This window comes from Aulonocara sp. 'chitande type north' Nkhata Bay, linkage group LG2 (assembly GCF_057382095.1).
Source record: "Aulonocara sp. 'chitande type north' Nkhata Bay isolate Kocher_YH1m ecotype deep benthic linkage group LG2, A_spYH_male_GT1.1, whole genome shotgun sequence".
NCBI lineage: Eukaryota > Metazoa > Chordata > Actinopteri > Cichliformes > Cichlidae > Aulonocara > Aulonocara sp. 'chitande type north' Nkhata Bay.
This window is the reverse complement of record NC_141345.1, coordinates 2,546,400-2,562,834: the sequence shown is the minus strand read 5'-3', so window position 1 is coordinate 2,562,834 and position 16,435 is coordinate 2,546,400. Positions and strand designations below refer to the sequence as shown.

General features: G+C 41.3%; 1 protein-coding gene across 3 annotated transcripts in view; it reads left to right on the top strand.

Moving 5' to 3' along the window:
* tmem255a (transmembrane protein 255A) overlaps positions 1 to 16,435 on the top strand; it is a 30,431-nt gene that overhangs the window by 5,429 nt on the left and 8,567 nt on the right. For 2 of the 3 annotated variants that reach the window (XM_086301538.1, XM_086301529.1), the window contains exons 2-3: positions 11,819 to 11,961; positions 12,479 to 12,541. In XM_086301538.1, coding sequence (XP_086157664.1) covers positions 11,819 to 11,961; positions 12,479 to 12,541 — 206 coding nt within the window. Of the gene's footprint in view, positions 1 to 6,764; positions 6,803 to 11,818; positions 11,962 to 12,478; positions 12,542 to 16,435 lie in introns of all 3 variants that reach the window. The other variant, XM_086301548.1, reaches the window with a different exon arrangement.

Here is a 16,435-nt window from a genome sequence, read left to right as displayed (position 1 = left end):
TTTAAATCCTACAATGACATGCTGCCAAATAAGGGCAGGGTCCTCTCTCTCCCACTAAACACACACACACACACACACACACACACACACACACACACACACACACACAGACAGACACAGAGGGAGAGAGCTGCCGAATTTAAATCCACCAATCAGAGTGGCTGTTTACGCTTTCCCGCCAAAAAAGGTGCATCTTTTTACACACGCAGCAGAGAGAGGCACAGGATTATTGCAGTCTATTTCTCATAGTGACGACTCCCCTCAAACAAATGACCATAATTTCCTAACCGTAGGGGCTAGAACGGTCATTCTTACACCGTTTTGTTCAGAAGACATGGGGGAATCTTCCAGTGTTTACAATTTATCATTAAAATATGAATTATTAAAGATATTTGACTTCTAATGCACCATAACTGAGTAGAGCGAAGCAAAAACTGCCTTGACTTGCCCTCAAACAACGCTTTGTAACTTGAAATCTATTTGGAGTATCGATATCATTCTTTCACCGTAAGAGACAGCAGGCTTTGGTGAACAATCATGGAAATTTTCAGGTCTCTGTGGAAATCCAACAAAAAGTTATGACGAGAGAAAAAAGTGGTTCATTTCCAGACTTTGAAATCTGAAGAAATCTGAGCGAAGGACGAATTTCCTACCCTCAAACAAGTCCAACTCATTTCAGAACGGTAATAGTTGAGAAAGAAATTCTTGAATTGTGAGCGTCAGGAGTGTCTGAAGATATGCCGGGACAAGCCTCATGTCTTAACTTTGCTTCGTTAAGGAGATATGACGATTCGAATATGCCTCTCATTACAGAAATCCAGCGGTGATTTTGAACAAACTCTCCATTGACTTTATATGGAGAGTTTTCTGACCTTGTGTTAGTCTGAGGAGATTTGCGAAAGTTCTATGAATACCACAACAATGATAGTGACATTTTCTGAGAGCCAGCAAAAATACCTACGTTTTGATGTATAATTTGTGGAAGTTGAGTGAATATTGAGCAAGTAGCAAACAGTTGTTCGGACATGAAGAGAAGACTGCAAAAGCTTCAGTGGCACACTGGAAGCCAAGAGCATAGCAACCATAACAACGCATGTATTTTGTGAAAAATCACAATTTTGCAACTCAAAACTTTAAGAGGCATAAAAGTAAAACAGTAAAAGATTTGAAAAAGCTGAATCATACCTGAATAGCCCAATAATTTGTGAACATTTTAAAATTTGAATGGTTGTTCTAGGTGAAAGTATGAGAAAGTAGTTAAGTTTCAAAAACAAGCAAATTTTAGCAGAATTGCTGAAGTTTCCCATTCATTTCAATGGGACAAATTAAAGGAAAAAAGTGGAATATTTTAAAAAGTATAATAGTTAAAAATAGCAAAAGTCATAGCCGGAAAGAGCAAAAATAGCTGAATAGTTTAAAATTTGAATGGTGAAAATCGGCTGAAAATTGTGGAAGTAGTTTAACGGCGAAAAGTGTACGGAAGTCCTAAGAATAATAATAATAATAACTAGAAAAATTTGCATTTCCTGCGAAAATGCAGTGTGGATGCTTAAAGCTGAAGCTGTATGCAAAAACTAGCTGAAAAAGCTGAAAAGTTGCAGAAATTGTAAAAACTTTGCAGAAGCAAAATAAGTTTGCTAAAATGGAATAACTTAGTAGAACTGCAATATCTTAGAGGAAACATAATACTTGGCAGAAATACAATAGCATAGCAGAATTTAGCAGAAATATTGTAACTTACCAGAAACATGATAACTTCTCAAAAATACAAGAATTTAGGAGAAATAGTATAAGATAACAGAAAGAATATATTTAGGCAAAAATACTTAAACATTACAGAAACACTATGATTTAGAAAAATAGTACAACAGAGCAGAAATATTGTGATTTACCAGAGACACTGTGATGAACTATGAATATTGTCATTTTAAATTAAGACTATGTTTTAGCACAAATATTATAATTTGGCAGAAATACTATAATTTAGCACAAATACTATAAAAAGCAGAAATACTATAATTTAGCAGAAATACTTTATTAAGCACAAACCCTATAAAAAGCAGAAATACTGTACTATGATTTGGTAGAAAAAACTATAATTAATCAGAAATACTATATTTGGCAGAAATACGGTATTTGGCACAAATCTTATAAAATAGCAGAAATGGTATGATTTAGCACAATAGTAATAACTTAAACAGAAAAATTGGAAAAGCAAAAATGGACAGCTGAAAAAATGATGAACATGCTGAACGTCCCTCAACTATACTTGTTAAATGAAAAAAATCAGCAAAAAAATCTATAACAGCCACACAATCACAAATATGTACACATAAGAAAACACACATGCACAGAGAGACACACACACAAGATCCAATTCAGTCAACCAGTCTAAATATATTGAATTTAAATCTTAGAATGAGATCATCCCATTAAAAGCCTTTCTCTCTCTCTCTCTCTCTCTCTGTCACACACACACACACACACACACACACACACACACACACACACACACACACACACACACACACACAGGGAGAGAAAAGTGAGTTTCTAGGTCAGCCTGGGAGCTGCTGAATTTGAATCCACCAATCAGAGAGCCTGTGCACTCTTTCCCTCCAAAACAGGTGCATCCTTTTTACACACGCAGCACAGAGAGACACAGGATCATTGCAGTCTATTTCTCATAATGATGACTCCCCTCAAACAAATGACCATAATTTCCTAACCGTAGGAGCTAGAACGGTCATTCTTACACCGTTTTGTTCAGAAGAGATGGGGGAATCTTCAAGTGTTGACAATTTATCATTAAAATATGAATTTTTAGAGATATATGACACGGATGACTTGTTGACTTAGAAGCCACGAATTCCCCAATATGCAAATTTGAATGCCTGGAGCCCACATACATGATTGGCTGGCTGGGAAGCTGTGCAGGCCCTGATTTGTGGATTTGAATTCCTCAGCCCTCAGATATGATTGGCTGACTTAGAAGCCATGAAGTCCCCAATATGCAAATTTGAATGCCTCAGGACACATATATGATTGGCTGGGAAACCGTGCAGGACCTGATTTGAAAATTTGAATGTCTAAGTCCTCACAGAGGATTGGCTGCCTGGAGACCTGGCAGAAATATATAGAAATACTATGATTAAGCATAAATACTACATTTAGTAGAAATACTATGTTTTAGCACAAATACTATAAAAAGCAGAAATACTATAATTTAGCAGAAATACTATATTAAGCACAAATCCTATAAAAAGCAGAAATACTATATTAAGCACAAATTCTATAAAAAGCAGAAATACTATATTAAGCACAAATTCTATAAAAAGCAGAAATACTATATTAAGCACAAATCCTATTAAAAGCAGAAATACTATATTAAGCACAATATCTTATGAAATAGCAGAAACAGTATGATTTAGCACAATAGTAATAAGTTAAACAGAAAAATTGGAAAAGCTAAATGGACAGCTGAAAAAATGCTGAACATGCTGAGGGTCCCTCAAATATACTTGTTAAATGAAAAAATCAGCAAAAAAATGCACAGGGAGAGAGAAGTAAGTTTCTAGGTCAGCCTGGGAGCTGCTGAATTTGAATCCACCAATCAGAGAGCCTGTGTACTTTTTCCCGCCAAAACAGGTGCATCTTTTTACACACGCAGCAGAGAGAGGCACAGGATTATTGCAGCCTATTTCTCATAGTGAGGACTCCCCTCAAACAAATGACCATAATTTCCAAACCGTAGGGGCTAGAGCGGTCATTCTTACACCGTTTTGTTCAGAAGAGATGGGGGAATCTTCCAGTGTTTACAATTTATCATTAAAATGTGAATTTTTAGAGATTTACGACATGGATGACTTGTTGACTTAGAAGCCACGAATTCCCCCAATATGCAAATTTGAATGCCTGAGGCCACATATATGATTGGCTGCCTGGGAAGCCGTGCAGGCCCTGATTTGTGGATTTGAATTCCTCAGCCCTCAGATATGATTGGCTGGCTTAGAAGCCACGAAGGCCCCAATATGCAAATTTGAATGCCTCAGGACACTTATTTGATTGGCTGGGAAACTGTGCAGGCCCTGATTTGAAAATTTGAATGTCTCAGTCCTCACAGAGGATTGGCTGCCTGGGGACCTGGCAGAAGTATATAGAAATACTATTATTAAGCATAAATACTACATTTAGTAGAAATACTATGTTTTAGCACAAATACTATAAAAAGCAGAAATATTATAATTTAGCACAAATAGTATAAAAAGCAGAAATATTATAATTTAGCACAAATAGTATAAAAAGCAGAAATATTATAATTTAGCACAAATAGTATAAAAAGCAGAAATACTACATTTAGTAGAAATACTATGTTTTAGCACAAATAGTATAAAAAGCAGAAATATTATAATTTAGCACAAATAGTATAAAAAGCAGAAATATTATAATTTAGCACAAATAGTATAAAAAGCAGAAATATTATAATTTAGCACAAATAGTATAAAAAGCAGAAATACTACATTTAGTAGAAATACTATGTTTTAGCACAAATAGTATAATAAAGCAGAAATACTATAATTTAGCAGAAATACTGTATTTAGCACAAGTACCAAAAAGTACCAGAAATACTATGATTTAGCAGAATAGCAATAACTTACAAAATTACAAATATGGAGGCATATTGAAACACAAATGCACAGAGGGACACACAAACACAGGCTCTAATCCAGTCAATCAGTCTAACTATATTCAATTTAAATCCTACAATGACATGCTGCCAAATAAGGGCAGGGTCCTCTCTCTCCCACTAAACACACACACACACACACACACACACACACACACACACACACACACAGACAGACACAGAGGGAGAGAGCTGCCGAATTTAAATCCACCAATCAGAGTGGCTGTTTACGTTTTCCCGCCAAAAAAGGTGCATCTTTTTACACACGCAGCAGAGAGAGGCACAGGATTATTGCAGTCTATTTCTCATAGTGACGACTCCCCTCAAACAAATGACCATAATTTCCTAACCGTAGGGGCTAGAACGGTCATTCTTACACCGTTTTGTTCAGAAGACATGGGGGAATCTTCCAGTGTTTACAATTTATCATTAAAATATGAATTATTAAAGATATTTGACTTCTAATGCACCATAACTGAGTAGAGCGAAGCAAAAACTGCCTTGACTTGCCCTCAAACAACGCTTTGTAACTTGAAATCTATTTGGAGTATCGATATCATTCTTTCACCGTAAGAGACAGCAGGCTTTGGTGAACAATCATGGAAATTTTCAGGTCTCTGTGGAAATCCAACAAAAACTTATGACGAGAGAAAAAAGTGGTTCATTTCCAGACTTTGAAATCTGAAGAAATCTGAGCGAAGGACGAATTTCCTACCCTCAAACAAGTCCAACTCATTTCAGAACGGTAATAGTTGAGAAAGAAATTCTTGAATTGTGAGCGTCAGGAGTGTCTGAAGATATGCCGGGACAAGCCTCATGTCTTAACTTTGCTTCGTTAAGGAGATATGACGATTCGAATATGCCTCTCATTCCAGAAATGCAGCGGTGATTTTGAACAAACTCTCCATTGACTTTATATGGAGAGTTTTCTGACCTTGTGTTAGTCTGAGGAGATTTGCGAAAGTTCTATGAATACCACAACAATGATAGTGACATTTTCTGAAAGCCAGCAAAAATACCTACGTTTTGATGTATAATTTGTGGAAGTTGAGTGAAAATTGAGCAAGTAGCAAACAGTTGTTCGGACATGAAGAGAAGACTGCAAAACCTTCAGTGACACACTGGAAGCCAAGAGCATAGCAACCATAACAACGCATGTATTTTGTGAAAAATCACAATTTTGCAACTCAAAACTTTAAGAGGCATAAAAGTAAAACAGTAAAAGATTTGAAAAAGCTGAATCATACCTGAATAGCCCAATAATTTGTGAACATTTTAAAATTTGAATGGTTGTTCTAGGTGAAAGTATGAGGAAGTAGTTAAGTTTCAAAAACAAGCAAATTTTAGCAGAATTGCTGAAGTTTCCCATTCATTTCAATGGGACAAATTAAAGGAAAAAAGTGGAATATTTTAAAAAGTATAATAGTTAAAAATAGCAAAAGTCATAGCCGGAAAGAGCAAAAATAGCTGAATAGTTTAAAATTTGAACGGTGAAAATCGGCTGAAAATTGTGGAAGTAGTTCTACGGCGAAAAGTGTACGGAAGTCCTAAGAATAATAATAATAATAATAAAGAATAAAGAGAAACAGGAACTCAATAGTGTGGATGCTTAAAGCATCCACACAATAAAGAATAAAGAGAAACAGGAACTCAATAGTGTGGATGCTTAAAGCATCCACACAATTATATGATCTCTGCCGCAGCCTTTTTGTGTCCCGTGTGTTTGTGCAAATGAGTCCAATTAAAAGTATCAGTTTGACAAGAAACAAAAAATATCAGCCTAGTCGGTTTTAAATGTGGTAAAAGTTTAATAAAACAACAACTAAAGTCCAGTTTAGTTATCAATCCTCTTCTTTTTTCTTCAGCTACATTCAGGAATAAAACCCTCAGAGTTCCAGCCTCTTTGGAACTCCATCTATGCATCCTTTTTCTAAACTGTTTAAGAGTCTCTTTAAAAACTGTTTGGGTTTTTTCCCCCAAAAAAGAGAAAAAGCAGAAAAATTGTGATGCTGAGTTTTCTCATTTTAAAGGTAACATCTTCTAGTTTCTGAAACTGTGCCATTTTATCATGTGTCAGCAGCAAAACCCAGGCCTCACCCTAGCACCAGCTGAATGGTAACATGTTAATCTTGTTGTTACGTTTTGGTGTTGTCGGTGTGTTGCTTTTGGCGTGACTGTTATGTGTTTCCTGTTTTACTTTGAAAGTCTGTGTTATCTTAGTGTTTTCAGTTTACGTTTCCCTGTCTCGTCAGGTCTAATTTGCCCCAGCTGTGTTTCCCTCCTGTTGTCCATTCCCTGATTGCCCTTCTATGTATTTAAGCCTTGTGTTTCAGTGTGTCATGGTCGCGATCTTCCCCCCCGTTGTAAATAGTTTGACGTCTGGTGTTTGGTGATGTAAATAAATGTGGTATTTTGCTTTAAATCTCGTTTTGGGATTATTTTTATTTTCCTTATTTTTATTTTCCTGCGTTGCACCCCGGTTGCCTAGGCCGGGGTGTAACATATGGGGGCTCGTCCGGGATCGCTGGAGGGTCCGAAGGAGGGACAGCTTCGGCCTTCTGTCTTCGCTGGAGGATCCGAGGGACCGCTCCAGCCTTCTGCAGCTGGTGGGCTGCGTGTCCGTGTGTGCAGCTGGTGGGCTGCGTGTCCGTGTGTGCAGCTGGTGGGCTGCGTGTCCGTGTGTGCAGCTGGTGGGCTGCGTGTCCGTGTGTGCAGCTGGTGGGCTGCGTGTCCGTGTGTGCAGCTGGTGGGCTGCTCATCCGCCTTCGCTGGAGCGTCCGAGGGACCGCTCCAGCCTTCATCCGCCTTCGCTGGATGGTCCGTGGGACCGCTCCAGCCTTCGTCGTCCGCTGGAGGGTCGGTGGGGCCGCTCCAGCCGTCATCAGCTTCGTCTGCCTTCGCTTCAGCCATCCGCCTTCGCTGGAGCGTCCGAGGGACCGCTCCAGCCTTCATCCGCCTCTGCTGGAGGGTCCGGGGGACCGCACCAGCCTTCGTCGTCTGCTGGAGGGTCCGTGGGACCGCTCCAGCCTCCATCAGCTTCGTCTGCCTTCATCCGCCTTCGCTGGGGGGAGGGTCCGTGGGACCGCCCCAGCCTTTGTCGTCGCTGGAGGGTCCGTGGGACCGCTCCAGCCTTCATCCGTCGTCGCTGGAGGGTCCGTGGGACCGCTCCAGCCTTCATCCGCCTTCGCTGGAGGGTCCGTGGGACCGCTCCAGCCTTCGTCGTCTGCTGGAGGGTCCGTGGGACCGCTCCAGCCTTCGTCGTCTGCTGGAGGGTCAGTGGGACCGCTCCAGCCTTCATCAGCTTCGTCTGCCTTCGCTGAGGGGAGGGTCCGTGGGACCGCCCCAGCCTTTGTCGTCGCTGGAGGGTCCGTGGGACCGCTCCAGCCTTCATCCGCCTTCGCTGGAGGGTCCGTGGGACTGCTCCAGCCTTCGTCGTCTGCTGGAGGGTCAGTGGGACCGCTCCAGCCTTCATCGGCTTCGTCTGTCTGGATCAAACTTTTCACTTGGTGTTAAATGTTTGATTTTTGGGTGGGGGGAACTGTTACGTTTTGGTGTTGTCGGTGTGTTGCTTTTGGCGTGACTGTTATGTGTTTCCTGTTTTACTTTGAAAGTCTGTGTTATCTTAGTGTTTTCAGTTTACGTTTCCCTGTCTCGTCAGGTCTAATTTGCCCCAGCTGTGTTTCCCTCCTGTTGTCCATTCCCTGATTGCCCTTCTATGTATTTAAGCCTTGTGTTTCAGTGTGTCATGGTCGCGATCTCCCCCCCCCGTTGTAAATAGTTTGACGTCTGGTGTTTGGTGATGTAAATAAATGTGGTATTTTGCTTTAAATCTCGTTTTGGGATTATTTTTATTTTCCTTATTTTTATTTTCCTGCGTTGCACCCCGGTTGCCTAGGCCGGGGTGTAACACTTGTGCTGGGTGAACTGTTCTGATGGCAGCACCAAGTTTCTCATGGTCATTTCACTCCTTCTGTTGCCTGCTGGAAAAGTAGTTTTCTCACAGTAGAACTGTTATTTTAACTCTAAGCTCTGCAAACTCACACATGTATTTCTGGCTCATTAATCTCAGAGGCCGCGTCCTTCTCTACGCAGGCACCATGGAGACAGAAATGAACTGTAGCCATATGTTTTAGTCACACAAGCTCAGTGTGCTTTCTTGTTTATCTCCAGGTTGGAGCATCAGTATTCAGCAGCAGACTTGACCTTGACATGTTCATGTATTGATAAAACTGAGTGTGGAAGTGACTCGGCTTAATCTAAAATGGGCTGTGACCACAGAATAAATCACCGAGGATATAGAAAGAGCGGTTTTGTGCAACCACAGACTGAAACAAATGCACGAGAGTAGATATTGAAGACTGCATCTTAACTTACCAGCCACTGCCTCTCTCTGCCATTCTCCTTTCTTACATTGATGAGGTTTGGCTTTAGCAAATTAAAGGAATATCACCTTAGAGTATTTGACCGTTGAAGGCTGATCTTTGGCACATTGATGTACATATTATTTATAGTTTATGGTCATCTCTTCAATGCTGCAGGTGCTCAAGCTCTTTATTGATCCACCCTGTTGGAATACGTGTAGAACGTGCTTTGGCCCTGTCCTTCACTGAAAAAAGCAAATCACTTTTATAGATGTCATTTGTTGCTCTGAAATTTGTAGATATTGCTCAGCATTAACGGCACATTAACACATGATAGCATTTGAACTTTTACCAATAATAAGTGGGCTGGTCCCGCTCCTCTTCAGTCCAGCGGATACAGGGTCTAAGCTTTATTTTGATTGGATGGACCACAGGACAGTTTTCCATTTTGGCTGAGTCCATATTGGGTGAACTGGATCCTGTCACTGTTTTTTATTTGCATTTAGAGGTTTAACTTTCATTTGTTGAATGTTGTGCAGAGTTCAGGCAAGAGTTTAGACAGAGAGCAGCTTCAGTGGCGTGCGAACCTGCCAAGGAAGTGTCTGGTGTATCCTCTAAACAGATGAAAGAGAACTAGGAGATTCGATCGTGGAATCAGGAAGTATAAGACAGTATTTGTAGGAAGAGGTTTGAAAAGTCAAGGAGATGAAGAAAGTAGATGGGAGTATGGGAAAAGGCTTATAGTGAGTTTATGAGAGGCAGAACACTAAGGAAGGAATGATTTGGCTAGGCTGAGAGCTTGAGCTGATAAGAATGCGCAGCAGGTTCAGGTGGTTAAGGATAGAGATGGAAATGTGCTAACCAATCTTGGAGAGTGAGAATATGCCAGAGAAATAGATTTTTAAGAACAAAAGTGATGTGCAGAGCTGCAGTGATCATAGAGGTGATAATCTTCAGTGATCTTCAGTATGGCTTTGTGCTGAGAACGAGCACTGCAGATGCAGTGTTTTAACAATTGTTGCACTGTGTCTTTGTGGGTCTAGAGAAAGCATATGATGGGGTGCTAAGAGAGGAACTGTGGTACTGAAGAAGGAAGTCAGGAGTCGCAGAGACGTATGTGAGGGTGGTGCTTCGATTGAGTCAAAGTAGGCCTTGGCTCTAAACCCCTTCTTGTTTGCAGTGATGATGGACATGCAGGCGTCTCCATGGACTATGATGTTTTCAGACAACATTGTGATCTGTAGTGAGAATAAGGAGCAGGCGGAAGAGAGCCTGGAGAGTGGAGGTATGCCCTGGAGAGAAGAGGAATGAAACCCAGTAGAAGCAAGACAGAACAGATGTGTGTGAATGAGAAGGAGACAGGGGTTTCAGTCACACTGCAAAGAGTAAGGGTAGTGAAAGTGACAAGTTTAAATACCTGACGTCAACCAGCTAAATCAATGGACCGTGCACGAGAGAGGTGAAGAAGAGACCGCAGGCAGGGTGGAGTGAGTGGAGACAAGAATCTGAACATATCACTTGTAGGTGCTGACGTTAAGAAAAAATCTTTTTTAACCATAGTAGTAAATTTTTCCTAATTTTTAGGTAAGAATTGAATCATTAACTGGGCTAAATTGAAACTCAGTCAGGTCCCTGTGAATATTTCAAACATTCACACATGCAGCAGCTCTTCAGATACTTCAGGTTTTATCACTTCCTCAGAGACACATCAACAGAAGTGCCCACTAATGGTCAAAGCGAGGGCGGCAGAATACTAAGGAACAGTCACGAGTCCCTTTGTGGTTTTTCTCAATTGCTTTCACCCATTATCTCAAAACATTTGCAAAGTTCTCGTTCAGAATTATCAGCGCTTATTTGATGATTCACAAAAATATACAGAAAACCTGCAAGTTAAGGAGGTAATTCTATCAAATTTCTTTTAAGTCACTGAATAAGTCATTGCTGCTAAAAGGGATGAATCCCTCCGACATTGGGTAAAGTAGTCATTTTGCCAGAATGGATGAAGAAATGTGTTGCTTCAGCTGTTGTTCCTTGAAAGCTGTGTCCTTGTTTTCTCTGAAACGGAATATTTTCTGTTTCAAATTGTTATGTTTGAGTAGAACTGATGGCCTTTGTGTATCAAATTGAATACTTTTCAGATGCTGGCATCAGGAGCAGGTAGTTTTAATTCTTAGTCTGTGAAGAAAAAAACTATGTAGGCTATAAACTAAAAAGATTTACATTTCCAGAAATGGCTATGCAGTACAGGACAATGTAGTTAATTTAGCAGAGTAAGAAAGGCTCTTCTCACCTTAAGCCACATGAAAGCATGGCTTAGGTTTGCAAAGTTGCATCTGAACAAACCACAAGACTTCTGACAGAGACCAGAGTGTTTGGCCATTACCCGCTGTGCCACACTAGAGAAACCCAAACACAGCATACCAGCAAAAACGCCTCATACCAGCTGTCAGGCAAAGTGGTGGAGGGTTGGTGAGTCCACCATGAACTCCCCTGGATACCAAAGTATTTTAGAGTCAAATGTGAAGGCGTCAGTCTGATAGCTAAAGCATGGCTGAAACCGGGTCATGCAACAGGACTGTGATCCAAGAACAGCAGCAAATCTACAAACGAACGTCTAAAAAAGAAAAGAATCAAGGTGTTACAATGGCTTATTCAAAGTCCAGACCTGAACCTGCATGAAATGCTGTGGCAGGACCATATGAGAGCTGAAGCAAATGCCTGAATCTCTTTACTGCTTGTGCCAGTGTTCATGTTTACTTATTTCTTCTAGGATCCTTTAAGAGAAGAAAGAGGAAATCCATAATTGTGACGGTGATGCTGCTCATTGTGTCTGTGCTCATCCTCATCTTCGGCCTGGCAGCGACTACCAGGACACAGAACATCACGGTGGGCGGCTACTACTCAGGAGTCATTGTGAGTACACATTCGCACCGGCGCCTACCATCGACAGACGCGGCCCAGCAGGCCTGTTCTCTCTTAGGCTGCATGATAAGTGAAGTCGCTGTGCTTCCAGCACACTCGCCACTGCTCACTAGCCCTGATAAACCTCATCACGGAAGGTCTTTGAGCTGTAAATATTACCCACATTTATTATTTAGCATCACTGTCATTATCCACTGAATGAGGTAATATGTTTCAATCTCTAAACCTGTTCGTCACAGTACTTGGCTTTTAGCATTCTCGCTTACATAAATGGTTACTGTAGAGCAGGTTACGCCACGTTAGTCCGATTGATAAATTAATAAAACATATTGGAATTTGCTTACAAAGCGAGCATCATAAGATAAAGAGAAATCACAACAACTGTACGATTATGATAAGTATTATTAATACTTGATATATCAGACTTGTGCTGAGCTTGCACTGTGCAATCAAGATTCTGAAATCAAAGCTAGATAAATGCCCTAACAGCTGTTTTCTCTCCTTTCAGCTGGGCTTTGGCTCTTTTCTGGGAATTATCGGCGCTCATTTGATAGAGAACAAGAGGCAGATGGTAAGAGGATTTATATTACCTCTGTGCACTGAGATCTCTTTCAGTGCTTCGTGTCACCTCATCTCAACATCACTGATATTAAACTGAATATTAGTCCCAGTTACCCTGCAGCAGACAAAGCAGTTTGATTATGGGAGCTGCAGTCCCACTCATCCCGAGGAGCTTCATGTGTTGAGTATCGGACAAACTATCCTGAATTTCGGGGTCGGGGTTACGCAGCCTGAAATAGAAATAGGGTGTAAGTGGAGGAAGACAGATGTCCGTGCAGGAATGTGGGGAAGGAAACTTCAGATGAGCGGAGCAGGTGGGAGGAGCCGGGCAGGCTCTGTCAGAGCTGGAGTTAAGAATGTGTTTGTGTCGTGACACTTTTTCCCATCATGCAACAGCATTTAGATGCCTGGAGTTCCAGTCAGCAGGCGTGTGTGTTGAATGAGCCCTGGCACATTACACCACACTCTTGTTTACCACCATAAAATCTCATTACACAGAACATGTGCTGACATTATTTATAGCGTGACTAGTTAGTGACGTTGTAACTGCACTGGTATTAGTTGTCTACATTCATGCACTGCTTTTATTCTGTTTATTTTAACTGTCATGGTGGGTGCACGAGGAGCTGCTTGTGGTCCAAGCTTCCTCTCGGTTCGTAGAGCGAGGTTACTGAGTTCAGCTACAGTATGTTGCCAAAAGCATTTGCGTGTCTGGCTTCACACGCATGAACTTGAGTGACATCCCGTTCTTGATCCATAGAGTTAATATGATGTCACCCTTTGCAGCTTTAACAGCTTCAACTCTTCTGGGAAGACTTTCCACAAGGTTTAGGAGCATTTATGGGAATTTTTTTACCATTCGTCCAGAAGTACATTTGTGAGGTCAGACTGATTAATTCATCCATAAGGTCTGTTTGAGGTCAGGACTCTGTGTAGGCTAGTCAAGTTCTTCAACACCAAATTTGTTCTCTTTGTGCACTGGTGCGCAGTCCTTTCACTGCAACTAAGGCTACGTTCACACTGCAGGTCTTAATGCTCAATTCCGATTTTTTGATCAAATCCAATTTTTTGTCTGCTTGTTCACACTCCAAATAAAATGCGACAGCAAACGCGCTCTAGTGTGAACCTCAAAGCGCCCCGCTTGCACAAACGAAGAAGACGTCACACAACGCGCTCTGTTTAGACCCAGAGCAAACAGTATTGTTTGACTGATGGCCCTTAATATAAAGACTTGTTTCGGACTTTACATTTCCCAATTTTGCTTTAAGTTATAAAGTTATTTTGTTATTTACATTTGGCCTAATAATGATCCTTATTGCTGTTTTAGAGGAGCGGTGCTTCAAAGGATAGCTGCAGATTTCTGTCAGAATCTGCTGATTATACAGTACAAATAAAATGTTCACGTTTCTCCAACGTTGTCTTCCCAACAGTTTCACTGACATCTACACTGGATGGCCAGGAAGCGTTCACGATGTCTTCTACGGTGCTGATAATTGGCGTCTGTCTTGTGTCAGTGACGTAAAAGACAGATTTAATGCAACATGACCATCAAACAGCAGTCGCTTTCTAAAACATCGGATATGTATCGGATTCAGTACCACATACGAAAGTGACCCAGATCGGATTTGAAAATATTGGATTTGTGCCGTTCACACTGTCAGACCATGATCAGATATGCATATATGCCTCGGATATGCATCGGGTCGCATAGGGTCAAAAATGTCTGATTTGATGCACTTTCGCCTGCAGTGTGAACGTAGCCTAAGGGGCTGAGCCCAGTTCCTGAAAAACAACCCCACTACATATTTCCCCCTCCACCAAACTTACACTTAGCACAGTGCAGTCAGACAAGCAGTCCTGGCAAACATCAAACTCAGACTCATCCATCGAGAAGTGTGACTCGTCACCCCAGAACACACCTCCAGTGCTCTAGTGCAGCATAGAGTCACCACTGCATCTGATGCTTTGCATTGTGCTTGGTGATGTATGGCTTGGATGCAGCTGCTTCGCCATGAATCCCATTCCATGAAGCTCTCTACTCAATGTTCTTGAGCCAATTTGAAGGCCGCGTGAAGTTTGGAGGTCTGCAGCGACTGACTCTGCAGAAAGTTGGTGACCTCTGCGCGCTATGCCCCCAAGCATCCGCTGACCCCGCTCTGTGATTTCTTGCTGTCTTGCAACTGTAACCACATAATTTCCTCAGGGATTAATAAAGTATTCCGATTCTGATTTTACATGGCCCACTTTGTGCTGAGTCGTTGTTGTTATGAGTTTTTATTGAAGAATCCTTGAATTATTTAACATATTTTATACTTAAAACGGAAAGAAAGAGAGTAACTCATCCGATGTATTTTTTTTAACCACTTAGCGAGCATACTCTATCGCCCATGTTGCAAGAGGAAAGTATATCCTAGACAGCTGCTATGAGAGGGGCTCTAGGCTTAGATTCCCACATTAGTATTACAGAATTTGAAATGTTAAGCAGACTTATAACTACTACTACATAGCCCCAAACAAATTTTGTTTGTAGGGTTACCCTTTTAAAGGGAGTATAGTGTTTGTTCGGGGAGGCCGCAAAGTCAAACTCAGCCGCAGTCTTGACATCGCCGGCCCACAACAGCTGGTGCCTAAGCTGATATCTTTTTATGCATTCAATTGGCAAATCCCATATAGAGCACACTATTTAAGCTGCTTTAACCTTCCCACAGTTGCTGTGCACTGCCAGCCACTTTGCAACGCACCTCTACCTCAGCTCGTTCTTTTATTGTGTGCCTGATTTTAACCAGCACAGTATCTGTTTTCACTGATGCCTGGTCTTGTCTGTGCCTTACGCTGTCCATGTATGCATGTGGGAAGGGCAGAGAGGTCAAATATAAATAACTGCAGATGGAAAAACAGTCGTCTTTTGACCACGGTTGTCCTGACTGAACTGACCTGCTAAAATAATTATAAAAATATCACAGAGTCTGTGGTGACATATCAAAATGGGTCAAATTTCCAGCGACACTTGCAGTATATAGAGCAGCTTCACTGCTTGGCTGACACGTTTCATTGGGGCTGTGAAGTGACGTCTGAGTAGAAAAGTAAAGCGCTAATTACTGATACTCACAGTGAGAAATATGTGAAGTATTAAGTGTTCATTTAAAAACCTTCCGATCAGTCGTTGTGATATGACCTGTGAAGAAGCAGACTTCAGTAAGGGCATGTTCCTTATTCGTATACATATAGCTGCAGTGTGAGACCGATATCCAACACCATCAGATGATTCCCAAAAAGAATGCAATGTCCACATGTACAAATGCAATAACAAACTTCCTCAAAGTACAGCACTCAAACTACAATTTAAAGACATAGGTCAGAATTCTTTTTAGATGTCTTTAATTTTCTGTCTTTAACTGAGTTTTGTCAGGTCTAATAAGCCCCAGTGTCATTTCTTCAGCTGTAACTTTGAGGCATCAAATAGCAAAAGAAACCAAAAAAATTACAAAAAGACAAATTTTTTTTCAGATTCAAAGGAGCTTGCAAAGAAAAGCGTCTGGACTTCTTTAAGTTGCTTGAAGACGTTTCACCTCTCATCCGAGAAGCTTCTTCAGTTCTAAGGTCAAATGGTGGAGAGTCCCAGATTTAAACCTAGTGGGAGTTTCCCCCCACAGAGGGACAAAAGGACCCCCTGATGATCCTCTAATCGCCTGAGCCAAGGTGGGAAACTGGGTGTGGGTCCCAATCAGCCAGAGTTTCGGGTGAGCTCATTGTGAAACCTGGCCCCACCTTATCATGCGAATTCCTTAGCGCATGGCACAACATAGAAGAGCCACCTCCACAGGACAAGACTCAGCAGTTCATCTGCATCTAAAGGTCAAAGGTCACTCTTTCGAGGATGCCAATGTTCACATTTTGGACAGAG